The sequence below is a fragment of the Mustelus asterias genome, chromosome 14, assembly GCF_964213995.1.
Source record: "Mustelus asterias chromosome 14, sMusAst1.hap1.1, whole genome shotgun sequence".
NCBI classification, from domain to species: Eukaryota; Metazoa; Chordata; class Chondrichthyes; order Carcharhiniformes; family Triakidae; genus Mustelus; species Mustelus asterias.
In genome coordinates this window covers 39,070,600-39,084,693 of record NC_135814.1, presented here as the reverse complement: position 1 = coordinate 39,084,693, position 14,094 = coordinate 39,070,600, and the positions used below count along the sequence as shown (strand labels likewise).

General features: G+C 41.0%; 1 protein-coding gene across 1 annotated transcript in view; it reads right to left on the bottom strand.

The window, feature by feature from the left end:
- The window catches only part of lrp2a (low density lipoprotein receptor-related protein 2a), a 297,083-nt gene that overhangs the window by 84,663 nt on the left and 198,326 nt on the right, over positions 1 to 14,094 (bottom strand). Inside the window, exons 42-46 of the mRNA XM_078228217.1 lie at positions 12,762 to 12,887; positions 11,218 to 11,337; positions 10,310 to 10,441; positions 8,266 to 8,467; positions 3,644 to 3,939 (exon numbers count right to left, since the gene is read on the bottom strand). Coding sequence (XP_078084343.1) covers positions 3,644 to 3,939; positions 8,266 to 8,467; positions 10,310 to 10,441; positions 11,218 to 11,337; positions 12,762 to 12,887 — 876 coding nt within the window. The remainder of the gene's footprint in view (positions 1 to 3,643; positions 3,940 to 8,265; positions 8,468 to 10,309; positions 10,442 to 11,217; positions 11,338 to 12,761; positions 12,888 to 14,094) is intronic.

Here is a 14,094-nt window from a genome sequence, read left to right as displayed (position 1 = left end):
CCTTTCTCCACTCACATTGTCTGCACCTGTAAAGACTTGATGAAGGGGCAACACTCCGAAAGCTCGTGCTACCAAATAAACCTGTTGGTCTTTAACCTGGTGTTGTGAGACTACTTACTGTGCCTACCCCAGTCCAATGCCGGCAACTCCACATCATAAAAAAACATGCAATACATTGGAATTCCTTCAATGTATCTCTTATGAAAACAGGCAATTCTATTCTATAACTACTTGGAGCTGTCAATCAAACTGTTCATTTAACAAGCACTCCATAGCGATAATGGTTGTTTGCAAAGTCAATCATTGGAGCACAAATTCTATGATGTTAACCCTCAAGTTTATGTCAACAGACAGAATTAGACGTGAAGAACTGATTTTTAAAAACTATTTATTTAAATCCCAGTAGGGTTAAATCCATTGACAACTTTGAAAGTTTCATGAGTTTTAACAATTCTTTTACAGTTTGATAGTTCTTTGACAGCTCTGATGTTTACTTGTAATGTAATCATGTTTACTTTTAACAATCTCAAAGGGCACTTTACCTACCCCAAAAGGTGCCTTTACTACCCCAAAGGTATTCCAGGACAATATTCAAAGCGGTAACTTAACTCTCAAAGGAGTACCCTCTCTATCCAAACAAATCCACCAAGTTCACACCAGCTCTTACCTGGTTTAACATGCTAGGTTTAACATGCTGGGTTTCACACTTCTGAACTACAAAACTCCCACTTCAATGATGGTTTAAATGGTCAATTGCCTCCATAAAACACATGTGCACAAACCCCAACCCATCTCCAGTCTTGCCCCCATGCAAATAGAAAATTCCGTGTTCAGGGACTTTTGATTTTGCCACGACAGAGAGCCTCTCTGTTGTGGTGAAAATCTGGGCCCTAGTGTACAGTGTAACTATTGTCACCACACTCCATACTGCAGTGAGACCTGGACTGTGTATCAATGACACATAAGAGTGCTAAAGAAATTCCATCAGCAATGCCTTCACCGCATCCTCTGGATTCAATGTGAGTACCACCAAACAAATGCTAGGGTTCTTCTTGAAGCCAGCTTTATAAGCATTCAGACAAAACTCCTGTTAAATCAATTTTGATGGACTGGACACTGCGTCCAAATGGCCAAACTTTTCCCCACTAGGTCCTGTTTTTCAACTTTCAAATGGGGAGTGTTCCAGGAGAGGACAAAGAAAATGCTTTAAAGACACTCTGAAGCTCTCCTTGACATGTGGCGGCCTTGATATTAATGACTGGAGGTGTTTGCTACCAATTGTTCTAAATGGTGACTACTGGTCCATCATGAGTCCAAGCACCTTAATGATGAAGCAGAGAGGTAACAGAGAAGAAAAGCAAACAAATCCTGTCCTCTGGTTTCCACTATCTCCTGGGATGTCCGGCCCCATGTGCCCAAAGATCCATGGGTCAAGAATCAGCCTGTTCATTCACATGAAGACCCATGGCAGTAAGGCATTTGACAAGGTCCCACATGGCAGACTGTTCAGAAAAGTAAAAGCCCATGGTATACTGGGGATTGTGGGGAGTTGGATCCAAAATTGGCTCAGTGACAAAGAGTAATGATCGACAAATGATTTAGCGAATGGAAAGCAGTTTCCAATGACGCTCTACAGGGCTGTGTTCGGTTCCAAGCTCTTCATGGTATATATTAAGGATTTCACTTAAATTTGCGAAGAATGATTGAGAAATTTGCAGATGACACAAAAATCAGCTGCATATTTGATAGCGAAAAGGATAGCTGTGGACTTCAGAATGTCAGTGGTTTGGTTGGCTGGGTGGAAATGTAACAAATGGAATTCAATCTAGAAAAGTGAGAGGCAATGTGTTTTGGGAGAACAAACAAAGCAAGGGGATACTCAAATGGGGATATTAAGAGGTATGGAGGAAGTGTAACCTTAGGTTGTGTGTCCATAGGTCCCTGAAGGTGGCAGGACAGGTGGATAAGATAGCAAAGAAGGCATATAGAATGTTTTATTTTATTGGTCGAGGTAAAGAACAAAAAGTGCTGGAACTCTATAAAATGCTGGTTAGGTCACAGCTGGAATCTTGTGTACAGTTCTAGTCACCACATTACAGGAAGGACATAATTCTCCGGAGAGAATACAGAAAAAGTTAAAAGAATGTTGCCAGGGTTTGAAAGTTACAGCAATGAGGAAAGATTGGATAGGCCAGGGTTATTTCCCTCAGAACAGGCGAGTCATGGAGTCATAGAGGTTTACAGCATAGAAACAGGCCATTCGGCCCTACTTGTCCATGCTGCCCCTTTTTTTAACCCCTAAACTAGTCCAAATTGCCCGCGTTTCGCACATATCTCTCTATATCCATTTTACCCATGTAACTATCTAAATGCTTTTTAAAAGACAAAATTATACCTGCCTCTACTACCACCTCTGGCAGCTTATTCCAGATACTCACCACCCTCTGTGTGAAAAAATTGCCCCTCTGGACCCTTTTGTATCTCTCCCCTCTCACCTTAAACCTACGCCCTCTAGTTTTAGACTCCCCTACCTTTGGGAAAAGATATTGACTATCTAGCTGATCTATGCCCCTCATTAATTTATGGATCTCTATAAGATCACCCCTTAGCCTCCTATACTCCAGAGAAAAAAGTCCCAGTCTATCCAGCCTCTCCTTATAACTCAAACCATCAAGTCCTGGTAGCATCCTAGTAAATCTTTTCTGCACTCTTTCTTGTTTATTAATATCCTTTCTATAATAGGGTGACCAGAACTGTACACAGTATGGCTTTACCAATGTCTTGTACAACTTCAATAAGACGTCCCAACTCCTGTGTTCAATGTTTTGACCGATGAAACCAAGCATACCGAATGCCTTCTTCACCACTCTGTCCACCTGTGACTCCACTTTCAAGGAGCTATGAACATGTACCCCTAGATCTCTTTGTTATATAACTTTCCCCAATGCCCTATTATTAACTGAGTAAGAGGCTGAGAGGTGACCTGACTGAGGTGTACAAAATTATGATGGACCTAGATAGAGTAGACGGAGAAGTTTGCTTCCACTAGTGGAGAGACAGATTACTAGTGGGCACTGATTTAAGGTCATTGGGAGAAAAATTAGAGGGGATATCGGGAAAACACTTTTCACCCAGAGGGTGGTAGGCCTCTGGAGTTTGCTGCCTGGATTGGTAATTGAGATAGAAACTCTCAACTCTGTTCAAATTACCTGCATCTGTATCTGAAATGCCATGACCTGCAAAGCTATGGACTGGGTGCTGGAAGATGAGATGAGAACGGGCGGCTAGTTTTTTTCAGCCAGAGCAGACAAGCTGAGTTGAATGACCTTTTTCTGTGCTGTAACTTTTCTAAGGTTCTAACTCATGGCACTATGTAGATGCCAGCCTCAACTCAAGGTACAGATGACAATGATGTAAATTAACCACAAAAGAATCACCAGTACTTTGAATTGACTCATTCTTCTTGTTATAGTTGTGACAAAAATGTGAAAGCTGTTTTTTTCTTAATATACTGCTGCAAGAATACATTGGGTGATGCAGTTGATTCCCTACAACCCTTTCACCTCTTATCCAGATTCATTCTTTATGTTGACAAGCAGCAGGTTCACAAATTTTAAAAACGGTCTTAAAACAGAAGACATACCGCATGTTTTCTCGTCACTGTTATCAGAGCAATCATCCACTTCATTGCACACCTTGCCACTTTCAATACAACCTCCATTGTCACATTTGAAATGATGTGGAGGGCATGTTGGCTCAGAGGTGACACACAAATGTTCCATCTCATCCGATCTATCTCCACAGTCATTATCACCATCACAGACCCATAGCTGTGAAATGCAGCGGCCATTCTGACACGTAAATTGGTGCTGGGCGCAAGGTTGGTATCTACATTGTCGTTCATCAGTCCCATCGCCACAGTCATTGCGTCGGTCGCACCTGTGGTCAAAATTAGACATTGAATATTGAAAATGTCAGCTGTAATGACGCTGCTGAATTATTTATGGTCAGAGCCAGCAAGTGCATAATTAATGAGTGCTGTCATACTTCGCTCTCCTTTGAATCTTAGCTTTAACATGACAGCACATAAAATATGCAAAGCACTCCACTTCATTAGCGAAGGAAAGTGAGATGATTTGTTCTTGAGCAATGTGCATGTCAGATTCAACCTGGAATGCTTTGCTTAGTTCTGGTCACCCAATCATCTGAAGGAGACCTTATTAGCTTTGAAAAGGTAAAGAGTCAAGCAACCTGGACGATATGAGGCATCAGGAATTGAAGTTACAAAGGAAGACTAAGGGAGTTGGGCTTTTTCTGTGGTGAAAAGGAAAATGTTATTCTGATCTAACTGAAGATTTTAATATTGTGTAAAGGAATGATAAAAGTTGGTCCAGCCAAATTATTTGGCATAGTGATCAGTTCAAGTATCAGGGAGCATTTTTAAAATGAGGAGGCTAAGAAGGAAATTCAGAAAGAGTATTTCAATAAAGCAGAAGAATAATTATATACCATAGAAAGCTATTGAAATGAACAGAATTTATAAGTTCGAAAAGCAATCTGATTTGATTCGATTTATTATTGTCACATAAATTGGTATACAGTGAAAAGTATTGTTTCTTGTGCACTATACGGACAAAACATACCATTCATAGAGTATACAGGGCACAAGGAAAGGAGAGACTGTAGAATATAGTGTTACTAGTTCTAGTTCTCTAGTTCTAGCTTCCTTTCTAAGTGGAAAGAATCTCTCCACCTCTACCCTATCCAGCCCCTTCATTATCTTATAGGTCTTTATAAGATCCCCCCCCAGCCTTCTAAATTCCAACGAGTACAAACCCAAACCCAATCTGCTCAGTCTCTCCTCATAATCAACACCCCTCATCTCTGGTGTCAACCTGGTGAACCTTCTCTGCACTCCCTCCAAGGCCAATATATCCTTCCGCAAATAAGGGCACCAATACTGCACACAGTATTCCAGCTGCGGCCTCACCAATGCCCTGTACAGATGCAGCAAGACATCTCTGCTTTTATATTCTATCCTCCTTGCGATATAGGCTAACATCCCATTTGCCTTCTTGATCACCTGTTGCACCTGCAGACTGGGTTTTTGCGTCTCATGCACAAGGACCCCCAGGTCCCTTTGCACAGTAGCATGTTGTAATTTTTTTCCATTTAGATAATAATCCAATTTGCTATTATTTCCTCTGCCAGATCCTTGCCCACTCACTCAGCCTGTCCAAATCTCTCTGCAGACCTTCTACGCCCTCCACACGATTCACTTTTCCACTTATCTTTATGTCATCTGCAAACTTTGTTATCCTACATTTAGTCCCCTCCTCCAGATCGTCTATATAAATGGTAAATAGTTGAGGCTCCAGTACCGATCCCTGCGGCACGCCACTAGTTACCATCTGCCAACCAGAAAAGCACCCATTTATTCCGATTCTCTGCTTCCTGTCAGATAGCCAATCCTCAATCCACGCTAACACCCTACCCCCAACTCCGTGTGACCCAATCTTCTTCGCAACCTTTTGTGAGGCACCTTATCAAATGCCTTTTGGAAATCCAAAAACACCGCATCCACCGGTTCCCCTCCGTCAACCGCACTAGTCACATCTTCATAAAAATCCAACAAGTTCGTCAAGCACAACTTTCCCCTCATGAATCCATGCTGCGTCTGCTTAATCGAACAGGCTTTGTTTGGAGAAATGGCTATTTCTCATTCCGATATATACTCTTAATTGATATAACACTACAGAATGTGTGCTCCCGATTTAGGTATATTGCTTACACAAACCATTGGGCACTTACTAAGGTACATAGAGGATTCTTCTTCAGGTTCAAAATATCCAAAGCAGAAATAATGTTGATCCAAAGTGTGATTAAGTAAGACTGGAGCTGATATTATTTGCATTAGATCATCAGGAAATTAAAAATATCCCAAAACTAAACCACTGAAGAATCTCTAGATATATAGCTATCAAAACAAACATAGAAATGAGAGCTTAGCCAACAAAAAACTCCAGAGATGGGTACAAATCGATCCATTTTCTTGAGGAAGTGATCAATCATCAATAATGTCACTGCCAATAAGCTTTGGGCACAAATCATCTTTAACGACTTCCCCTAACTCCAACTAATTGCGGTAATTCAAAGTGAAAAGTGGCATTGGCGATGTATCAATTCAATCGTTCCTCTCTATATATGAATTAAAGAGAAATAACAACCAGAAAAGCCTGAATTGTGCCAAAGTTTAATTGATTTGTAGCATGTACCTCTTGTGTAAAGTATTAATATAGTGTTTCAAACTCATATCAAAAATTGCTTCATTAATTTTTCCACATTAGCTGGAATTTGTGGCAGTAATAATAATGAGGCTTTCAGAGCCTATGGTTAACACTGTCTAAAACTGACAGCATCTTCTAGCACCCATTCATGAGGAATTAAATGCAGAAATTTAATGATTACTGTCAGAAATACCTGCTCCACCACAGGGTGTACTGTTGCAGTTTTTGCGGATAGACTCAGCATTGAAATCACTCTTAGTGTATACTCTTAGATTAATTACCAACTATTCACATTCTGAAGATTGACAGAACAGTGAAAGCCTTAGTCAATCAGAAGCATTTGACCTTTATAAATGGCGTTGTCAAGTCATAATTATTAAATAACAGCCCGTTTGGATCTAGAATTGTAATTTTACAAGCGTGGAATCTCATTTCTTCAAAGAAAAATCATGTTTTTTAAAAGTAGAAATTGTTTTTTATTCAAGTTTGTGATTTGGTACTTAACTTTCCCTCATAACCCCATGTGCATAATCCCAATATCTATTTCGCTTTCTGTACAATGATTTGGATACAATTTATATTTCCTTCATTTTATTTTTGGCCTTGCCAGCTCTGAAAATTCTTCAATCTGATTGATAGATCAGCATCCCTGTTGTCTGCCCTATTTCAGGTTGCCACAGGTACCTTCCAGAAGGTACCAAATTCAAATTGACATTCGAAAAGAGAAAGCCTACTAAAACTTTGTTGGCAGCTTCTTTTGAGGTGACCAGTGCCATTGGCTGCAAAATCCAGGCCACTAAAGTTTATTTTTATATGTCACAGGTCGGCTTATATTAACATTGCAATGAAGTTACTGTGAAAATCCCCTAGTCGCCACACCAGGGTGCCTGTTCGGGTACACTGAGGGAGAATTTAGCATGTCCAATGCACCTAACCAGCACGTCTTTCGGACTGTGGGAAGAAACCGGAGCACCCGGAGGAAGCCCATGCAGATATGGGGAGGATGTGCAGACTCTACACAGAGAGTGATTCAAGCCAAGAATTGAACCCTGGTCTTTGGCGCTGTGAGGCAGCAGTGCTAACTACTGTGCCACTATGCCACACTTTGCAGATGTTTTTACATCATTGTACATTTTTGCATGAATATATCTAAAGGAAAAGGCTGTATTCAATAATTGCACCCCATTACTTCATAGCTAAATAATGAGCTTTATCAAGAACTGGCAAATGGAAGGGACAGTGATTCTGCAACATTTCATTCAGTCCTGAAATACAAGTATCTGGCACATATACATGCTTGTGAAACCTGGCTGACATTTAGAAAAGAAGTCTACAGGTTGCAGGCTAGTGCCAAGAGCAGTTCAGTCTAGCATCTAAAGTTTTGGCCTTCTTGGTTGGGAGTTCAGTACTTTGTCAATGCATTTACTGGGGCAACAATCTTTTATGAGCTTTCCGGAAACACTGAATATCTTTTGCGTCCACACTATTTCTGAGAAATCGAAATGTCACAGTGGAAGTGTAGAACAATTACAAATTCAAAACAAAAGGCCAAAGAAAGGAAATACAGGGCTTAATCTTATCCCCCTAATCTTGGCACTAATCCCCTCTTTTGGCACACAAAGTTACTTTAACTGTAGAAACACTTGAGGAAGTGGGATTAGGAAGTTCATATTACCATAAATCACTCCAACAAAATCTATGAAGTTTCTTTTATGGCAGGCTTTACCTGTGATCTACCAATGGGTAATCAAGCAATCTGATAAAGACAAATACAACAAAAGTAAAAAGCCAATGACTTTATAGTCTTAAATAAGCTTTGTGCCACAATTAATAAACTTTGTTAAAAAAAGTTAATTTATCAATTGGAGGGATTTATATTATTGCAACTATTTCTTCTATCCATTACATTTTGCAATACTGTGATTCCCCAAATCCTCCTCAGAAAAAAATGAACAGTATATCTTTGTTAGCAACAAACCTGTATGAACTCCGAACACAGAGACCATTGTCACATGTGAATTCTGTCGTCGTGCAGGATCTCCGAGTGCAATTCTGGTGTTCATCTAAAGCATCAGAACAGTCAGAATCTCCATCACAAATCCACGTCCTAGGGATGCACCTTCTCAGTGGAGGCCGGCTGTTTACACATGTAAATTCCAATGCTGTGCAGCTGTGGTTTGCTGAAAGCAAACACATTGAGGAAAATAAGACATTAATTCATCAGCAAGCCTAACATTGTACTGCAGGAGTTTCAGGTACACAACACTGACTGTGGAGCAAAAACAAAAAACTGCTGGAAACTCTCAGCGGGTCTGACAGCATCAGTGGGGAGAGAACAGAGCTGACATTCCAAGTCTGGATGACTCTTCATCAGAGCTCTCTTCACAGATGCCGTCAGATCTGCTGAGAATTTCCAGAATTTTCTGTTTTTGTTTCAGATTCCAGCATCTGCAGTAATTTGCTTTTAACTGAGCTGTGGAAATGGATTAGTTTGTGCTAGACTGTGGCATGTCCTGCAATGTATTTAATGAGGCTGGAAGCAGGCTCCCCCAGGCTTATTTGCGTGGAATCTCACCAGTCAGCTCATCAGTTCCAGTGAGCAGCTAGTTAAAGTTTATTTATTAGTCACAAGTAGGCTTAAATTAAAACTGCAATGAAGTCACTGTGAAATTCCCTAGTCGCCACACTCTGGCGCCTGTTCGGGTACACTGAGGGAGAATTTAGCATTGTCAATGCAGCTAAGCAGCACGTCTTTTGGACTGTGGGAGGAAACATGAGCACCCGGAGAAAACCCACACGGACACGAGCAGAATGTGCAGACTCCGCACAGACAGTGACCCACGCCAGGAATCAAACCTGGGTCCCTGGCGCTGTGAGGCAGCAATGTTAACCACTGGTGTTTGTAGAAAAGTTTTGGGGAAAGGCGAAGCCAATCGGGAAAAGGGATGAGTGATGGCTGGCGGTGTCCTGCTGGTTTTAGGTGGAGCTGGGAACAGCACTTCTGTCCCTCCTGGCTTCACAACAAAGGCAAGTCAAAAATGTTGAAACTGAACTTTCAGTAAAAACACTAAGCTGCAATTAAATTTTGAAAAGGGGTCTGAAATAGGTGTAAGTTCACCCACTTGCATATGAAAAGGGCAGAATACCTGCAGGTCTGTGGAGGGACTTAAATAATATGGCTCACTCACAGGAGAAAATACCGTGCAGACGGCCTGTAAATTGGGTTCTTGGATACCTGCTTGACGCATGTAAAATGAATGAGACATGATCTAATTATTAGTCAGTGAGGCTTCACAAGTAACTAAAACTGAAACTCTGCATCAAGTTAATAAGTTGTTTTATATTATTCTTCTGCTACTAGCTGGTGCCTTTTGCAGCAAGTAGTAACTGATAGATTGCTGCCCCATTAGGATTGAGATTTGAATACGGTGTCACTCAAATGCCACCAGTTTTCACAGCGCAAATAAACATAGCAACAGCATCCCAGTAATAGCATCATCACGTGAGTGCGCGTGGACATTCTCTGTAATTGCGCCATGAACAGGGAATTGGACAACTTTTTCTGCATTCACAGGTGTGAATCCAGGACGATATGTTGTCCCCCTGATTTCAGGGTCAAAGAAGTCACTGAGAAACTGCAAAATATTGAGATGGGAGGATGAACAGGCAGAGGTCGTCGTCCATATTTGTATCGATGACATAGGACAAAAGAAGGATGAGGCCGAAGGGCAGAGCTTAGGGAGCTACGAGATAGATTGACAAAACAAGATCTCAAGGAGAGTTATGTCCTGGTTACTCCAGGTGCCTTGTGCTGGTGAATACAGAAATAGGAAGATCGAGCCAATAAATTTGTGACATGGAAGATAGTGCAAGAGAGAGAGCTTCAAATTTCTGGGTCATTGAGAGGTCTTTTGGGGGAGTTGGGAACAAATATACTCTCAGGGGGTTTTGAGAGTACTTCTGGGGAGGATTTAAACAAGCTTGGCAGGGGGATGCGAACTTGAAAGTAGATTGACACCTACCACAGTTATGTCTTTGATCTTCATCACTCATGTCCCCGCAATCATTGTCGCCATCACAGATCCAGGCTGAGGGGATACATCTGCCAGTATCACACTTGAATTGTTGACTTGAACAAGTGCGTTCTGTGAGAACTAGGAAGATAATATAGCAGGTAAGGCATGAAAATGTAAAAGTACATAGGGCAGGATTTACCGCGCAATCTGCCACGTGTTTCACGGCGGTAGGAGGCAGCCCATCATTGGCTGGCATGGGGATCTCCTGGTCCTATCATTGTCAGTAAGAGTTTTAACAACACCAGGTTAAAGTCCAACAGGTTTATTTGATAGCAAATACCATTAGCTTTCGGAGCGCTGCTCCTTCGTCAGATGGAGTGGAAATGTCACATTTCCACAAATCACATTTCCACTCCATCTGACGAAGGAGCAGCGCGCCGAAAGCTAATGGTATTTGCTACCAAATAAACCTGTTGGACTTTAACCTGGTGTTGTTAAAACTCTTACTGTGTTCACCCCAGCCCAACGCCGGCATCTCCACATCATGCCTATCATTGTCAACAGGGTTTCCTGTTGAATGCATCCCTTGCTGCTGTGAAACCTACGGCAGGAGTCTACCGTCATTCGGACTAGAAGACTTTGCCAGCATGAATGGCCAGAAAGTTCCAGCAAGTCTTTGGAGTTACAATAAATTGAACATTAAAGTTCAATTGTACATTTTCTAAGTCAGTTCATTGAGGAAAAAGTTGTTGAATTCCTCTCCTCACCAATGGGGGTATTTGTTGAAAAAGCCTAGCTATACATTCAACTGTTCTTTGTGGACATTCCTTATGAAAGTTAGTAAGCAAAAAAAATGAGGTGTAAAGTCAAGTAGTGTCAGTTAGTCAGAGTATTTAATTATGCATCATGCTTACCACAAGTAGATGGTTCATCAGAGCCATCAGCACAATCCATTCCACTATCGCAGTACCAGTGTTCTGGAATACAGCGCCCAGATGAACAGCGGAACTCATTCTCCGCACATGTTCCAGTGGCTAAAATTAAATCAAAAAGTTCAAATTTACACCAGCAAACCAAAATCACCATAAGTGGCAGTCACATGTGATGAGGGAGAGAATTTTACTTAATTATTCCTTATTTTATTAGTGAAGAAATCGTAAGAGATGAGAGGTTCCAAAAATTGCCATGTTGCTGGCGAAAGAAGATGTGGAAAATCTGACTGGCATATTGGCAACTGATAACGAGAAATAGGAAGACAGCCATTGGGTGAAACCTATTTATTTGCCAATTGAAAATGCAGTATCGTAGAACAATAGGATCCCTACAGTGCAGAAGGAGGCCATTCGGTCCATTGAGTCTGCAACAAGTAGTCTCAGTTGTGTAAAAATGTGTTACAGAGCAGGAATGATTAAAGGTTTTTTTTTCAACTTACTATCCTTTCACTGGGAGCAGTTATTTGTAATGATAGCTGAATAGGAGACAGCATTTCCAAGAATGCAGATTGGCATCATCATAGTATTTTACTAAACAGCAGGAAGCATTTGTGCCTATTTGTATCAGTGTGTGCTCTCTGAAAAATTGTTTGTTTAATTTCAATCGCTTGCTCCATACCCAATTTTCCCCCAAAACATTTTCCAATTGCATTCTATAAACTATCATGGATTCTGCCACAAGTTCTAGTTGGATATTTCATGTCTTAAAATCATTGGCATAAAAATACCTTTCCAAATTTACCATTTGCTCTTTTGATGGTCTGAACCTTGCCCTCTTTATGACACACCATACTGTGGATTTTTAAAAATCTATTTATTTTATCAAAATGCTTCATGATTTTCTCTTCAATCCCAATATGCGCCCGATTGTGTAAGATTTGTCAATGCAGTGCCCTTTGTTTAGCATGATACGTTCTCTGTCCTTTTACGCTATGGCTGTATGATGATGCCTTGCACGTTGGAGGAAACAAACTCGGCTTCATTGAAACATCTAGTAATCCCTTGAAACTTGGGGGTAAGGATTAGATTGAATTGAAGCAGAAACCATTTGCACACTGCTTGTACTGTGCTAACATTTGAGCTTTAAGCAGTGCACACTATTCTAGACTCATTAAAGACTCATTAAGTCCTGTATTATGTTCCTTATCCTATTGCAATTTGTGCATTGAAAATAAAATTAAATTGATAATGCTGAAGAGCTAAGTAGACATAAGGTCCTTCTGGTGTATTTGAAAATCAACAGCATTTGAAAAAAAAATGCATTATCAAACCACTACTAATCGCGCTTCAGCATGGTAATAATTAGATGTCATATTCAGTTTACGATTTTAATGAATATAGCTTTTATGCAAGTTAACAAACATGTTAGTGTATTAAAGGTTCATACATAGGATATGAGTCAACAATCCGAGCAGAAATTATTCCATGTATCACGATGTTATCTGTAGGATATAGAGAATACATACCACAGTGGGTGGCACTCTCGTCACTCATATCACCACAATCATTATCTCCATCACAAAGGTAAGTGCGAGGAATACAGATGTTGGTTGTTTGACATTTTGCATAGCCAGGCTGGCAGGTCCGATCAGCTACAGGCAAGTGTTGGGAAAAAGGTAGTTTAGCGAAACAATGTTTTTTAGAAAAAGATGATATGCATGATGTTGTAAACCACGAGCAGTGTTGCTGCATCTGACAAATCTGTGCCAAAACTGAGCAATTTTGTCTGTGGTTTACCCTGTGAATTTATCCGAAATAGCAACTAAACTTTCAAAATGGAAACGGTGACTTCGCAAAACCTCAACATAAAGTTTATTTATTAGTGTCACAAGTAGGCTTACATTAACACTGCAATGAAGTTCCTGCGAAAATCCCCCAGTCGCCACTCCTGTGGCGCCTGTTTGGGTACACTGAGGGAGAATTTAGCATGGCCAATGCACCTAATCAGCACGTTTTTCAGACTCTGGGTTGAAACCAGAACACGCAGAAGAAACCGACACAGACAACATGCAGATTCCGCACACGCAGTGACCCAAGCTGGGAATCGGACCCTGGTCTCTGGCGCTGTGAGGCAGCAGTGCTAACCACTGTGCCACCATTCCACTCAGAGCAGCAGAGGGTAAAATTTGCAAGACTCCATTTCTGTTATGGATTGGAAAATTGGGTGTAATGTAAGCCTCTTTTTGTACAAACAGGATTATATACAGAGATGTATGGATTAACCTAATAAACGTTGTGTTACATCAAATCAGATATAAATATAAAGGGTTGGCATTAAAGTACAAAGCAAATAGAAAATTAATTGCAAATCATGGACAATTAAGAGTGTTCCACTGAGAAAACAGCATCTGAAAACTCATTCTGAATTGTTGGTTTGACAAGAGGATCATGGGCAGCTTTGTTTTAGTTAAAACATCAATTGAATTGAAGAGGTGGAAGATTTCTTTGGTAGAGAAGAACCTATCCAGACTCACAAAGAGTACAATCTTTACCAAGTTCGACACCAAAAATTGATTGCGGCAGTTACGATTGGATCAGGAGTCAAATCTCCTAACCACCTGTAGAACAAGCTTTGACCATCACTGGGGTGGCACGGTAGCACAGTGGTTAGCACTGCTGCTTCACAGCGCCAGGGACCCGGGTTCAATTCCCGGCTTGGGTCACTGTCTGTGTGGAGTTTGCACGTTCTCCCCGAGTCTGCGTGGATTTCCTTCAGGTGCTCCGGTTTCCTCCCACATTCTGAAAGACATGCTGGTTAGGTGCATTCACCCGAACAGGTGCTGGACTGTGGCAACTAGG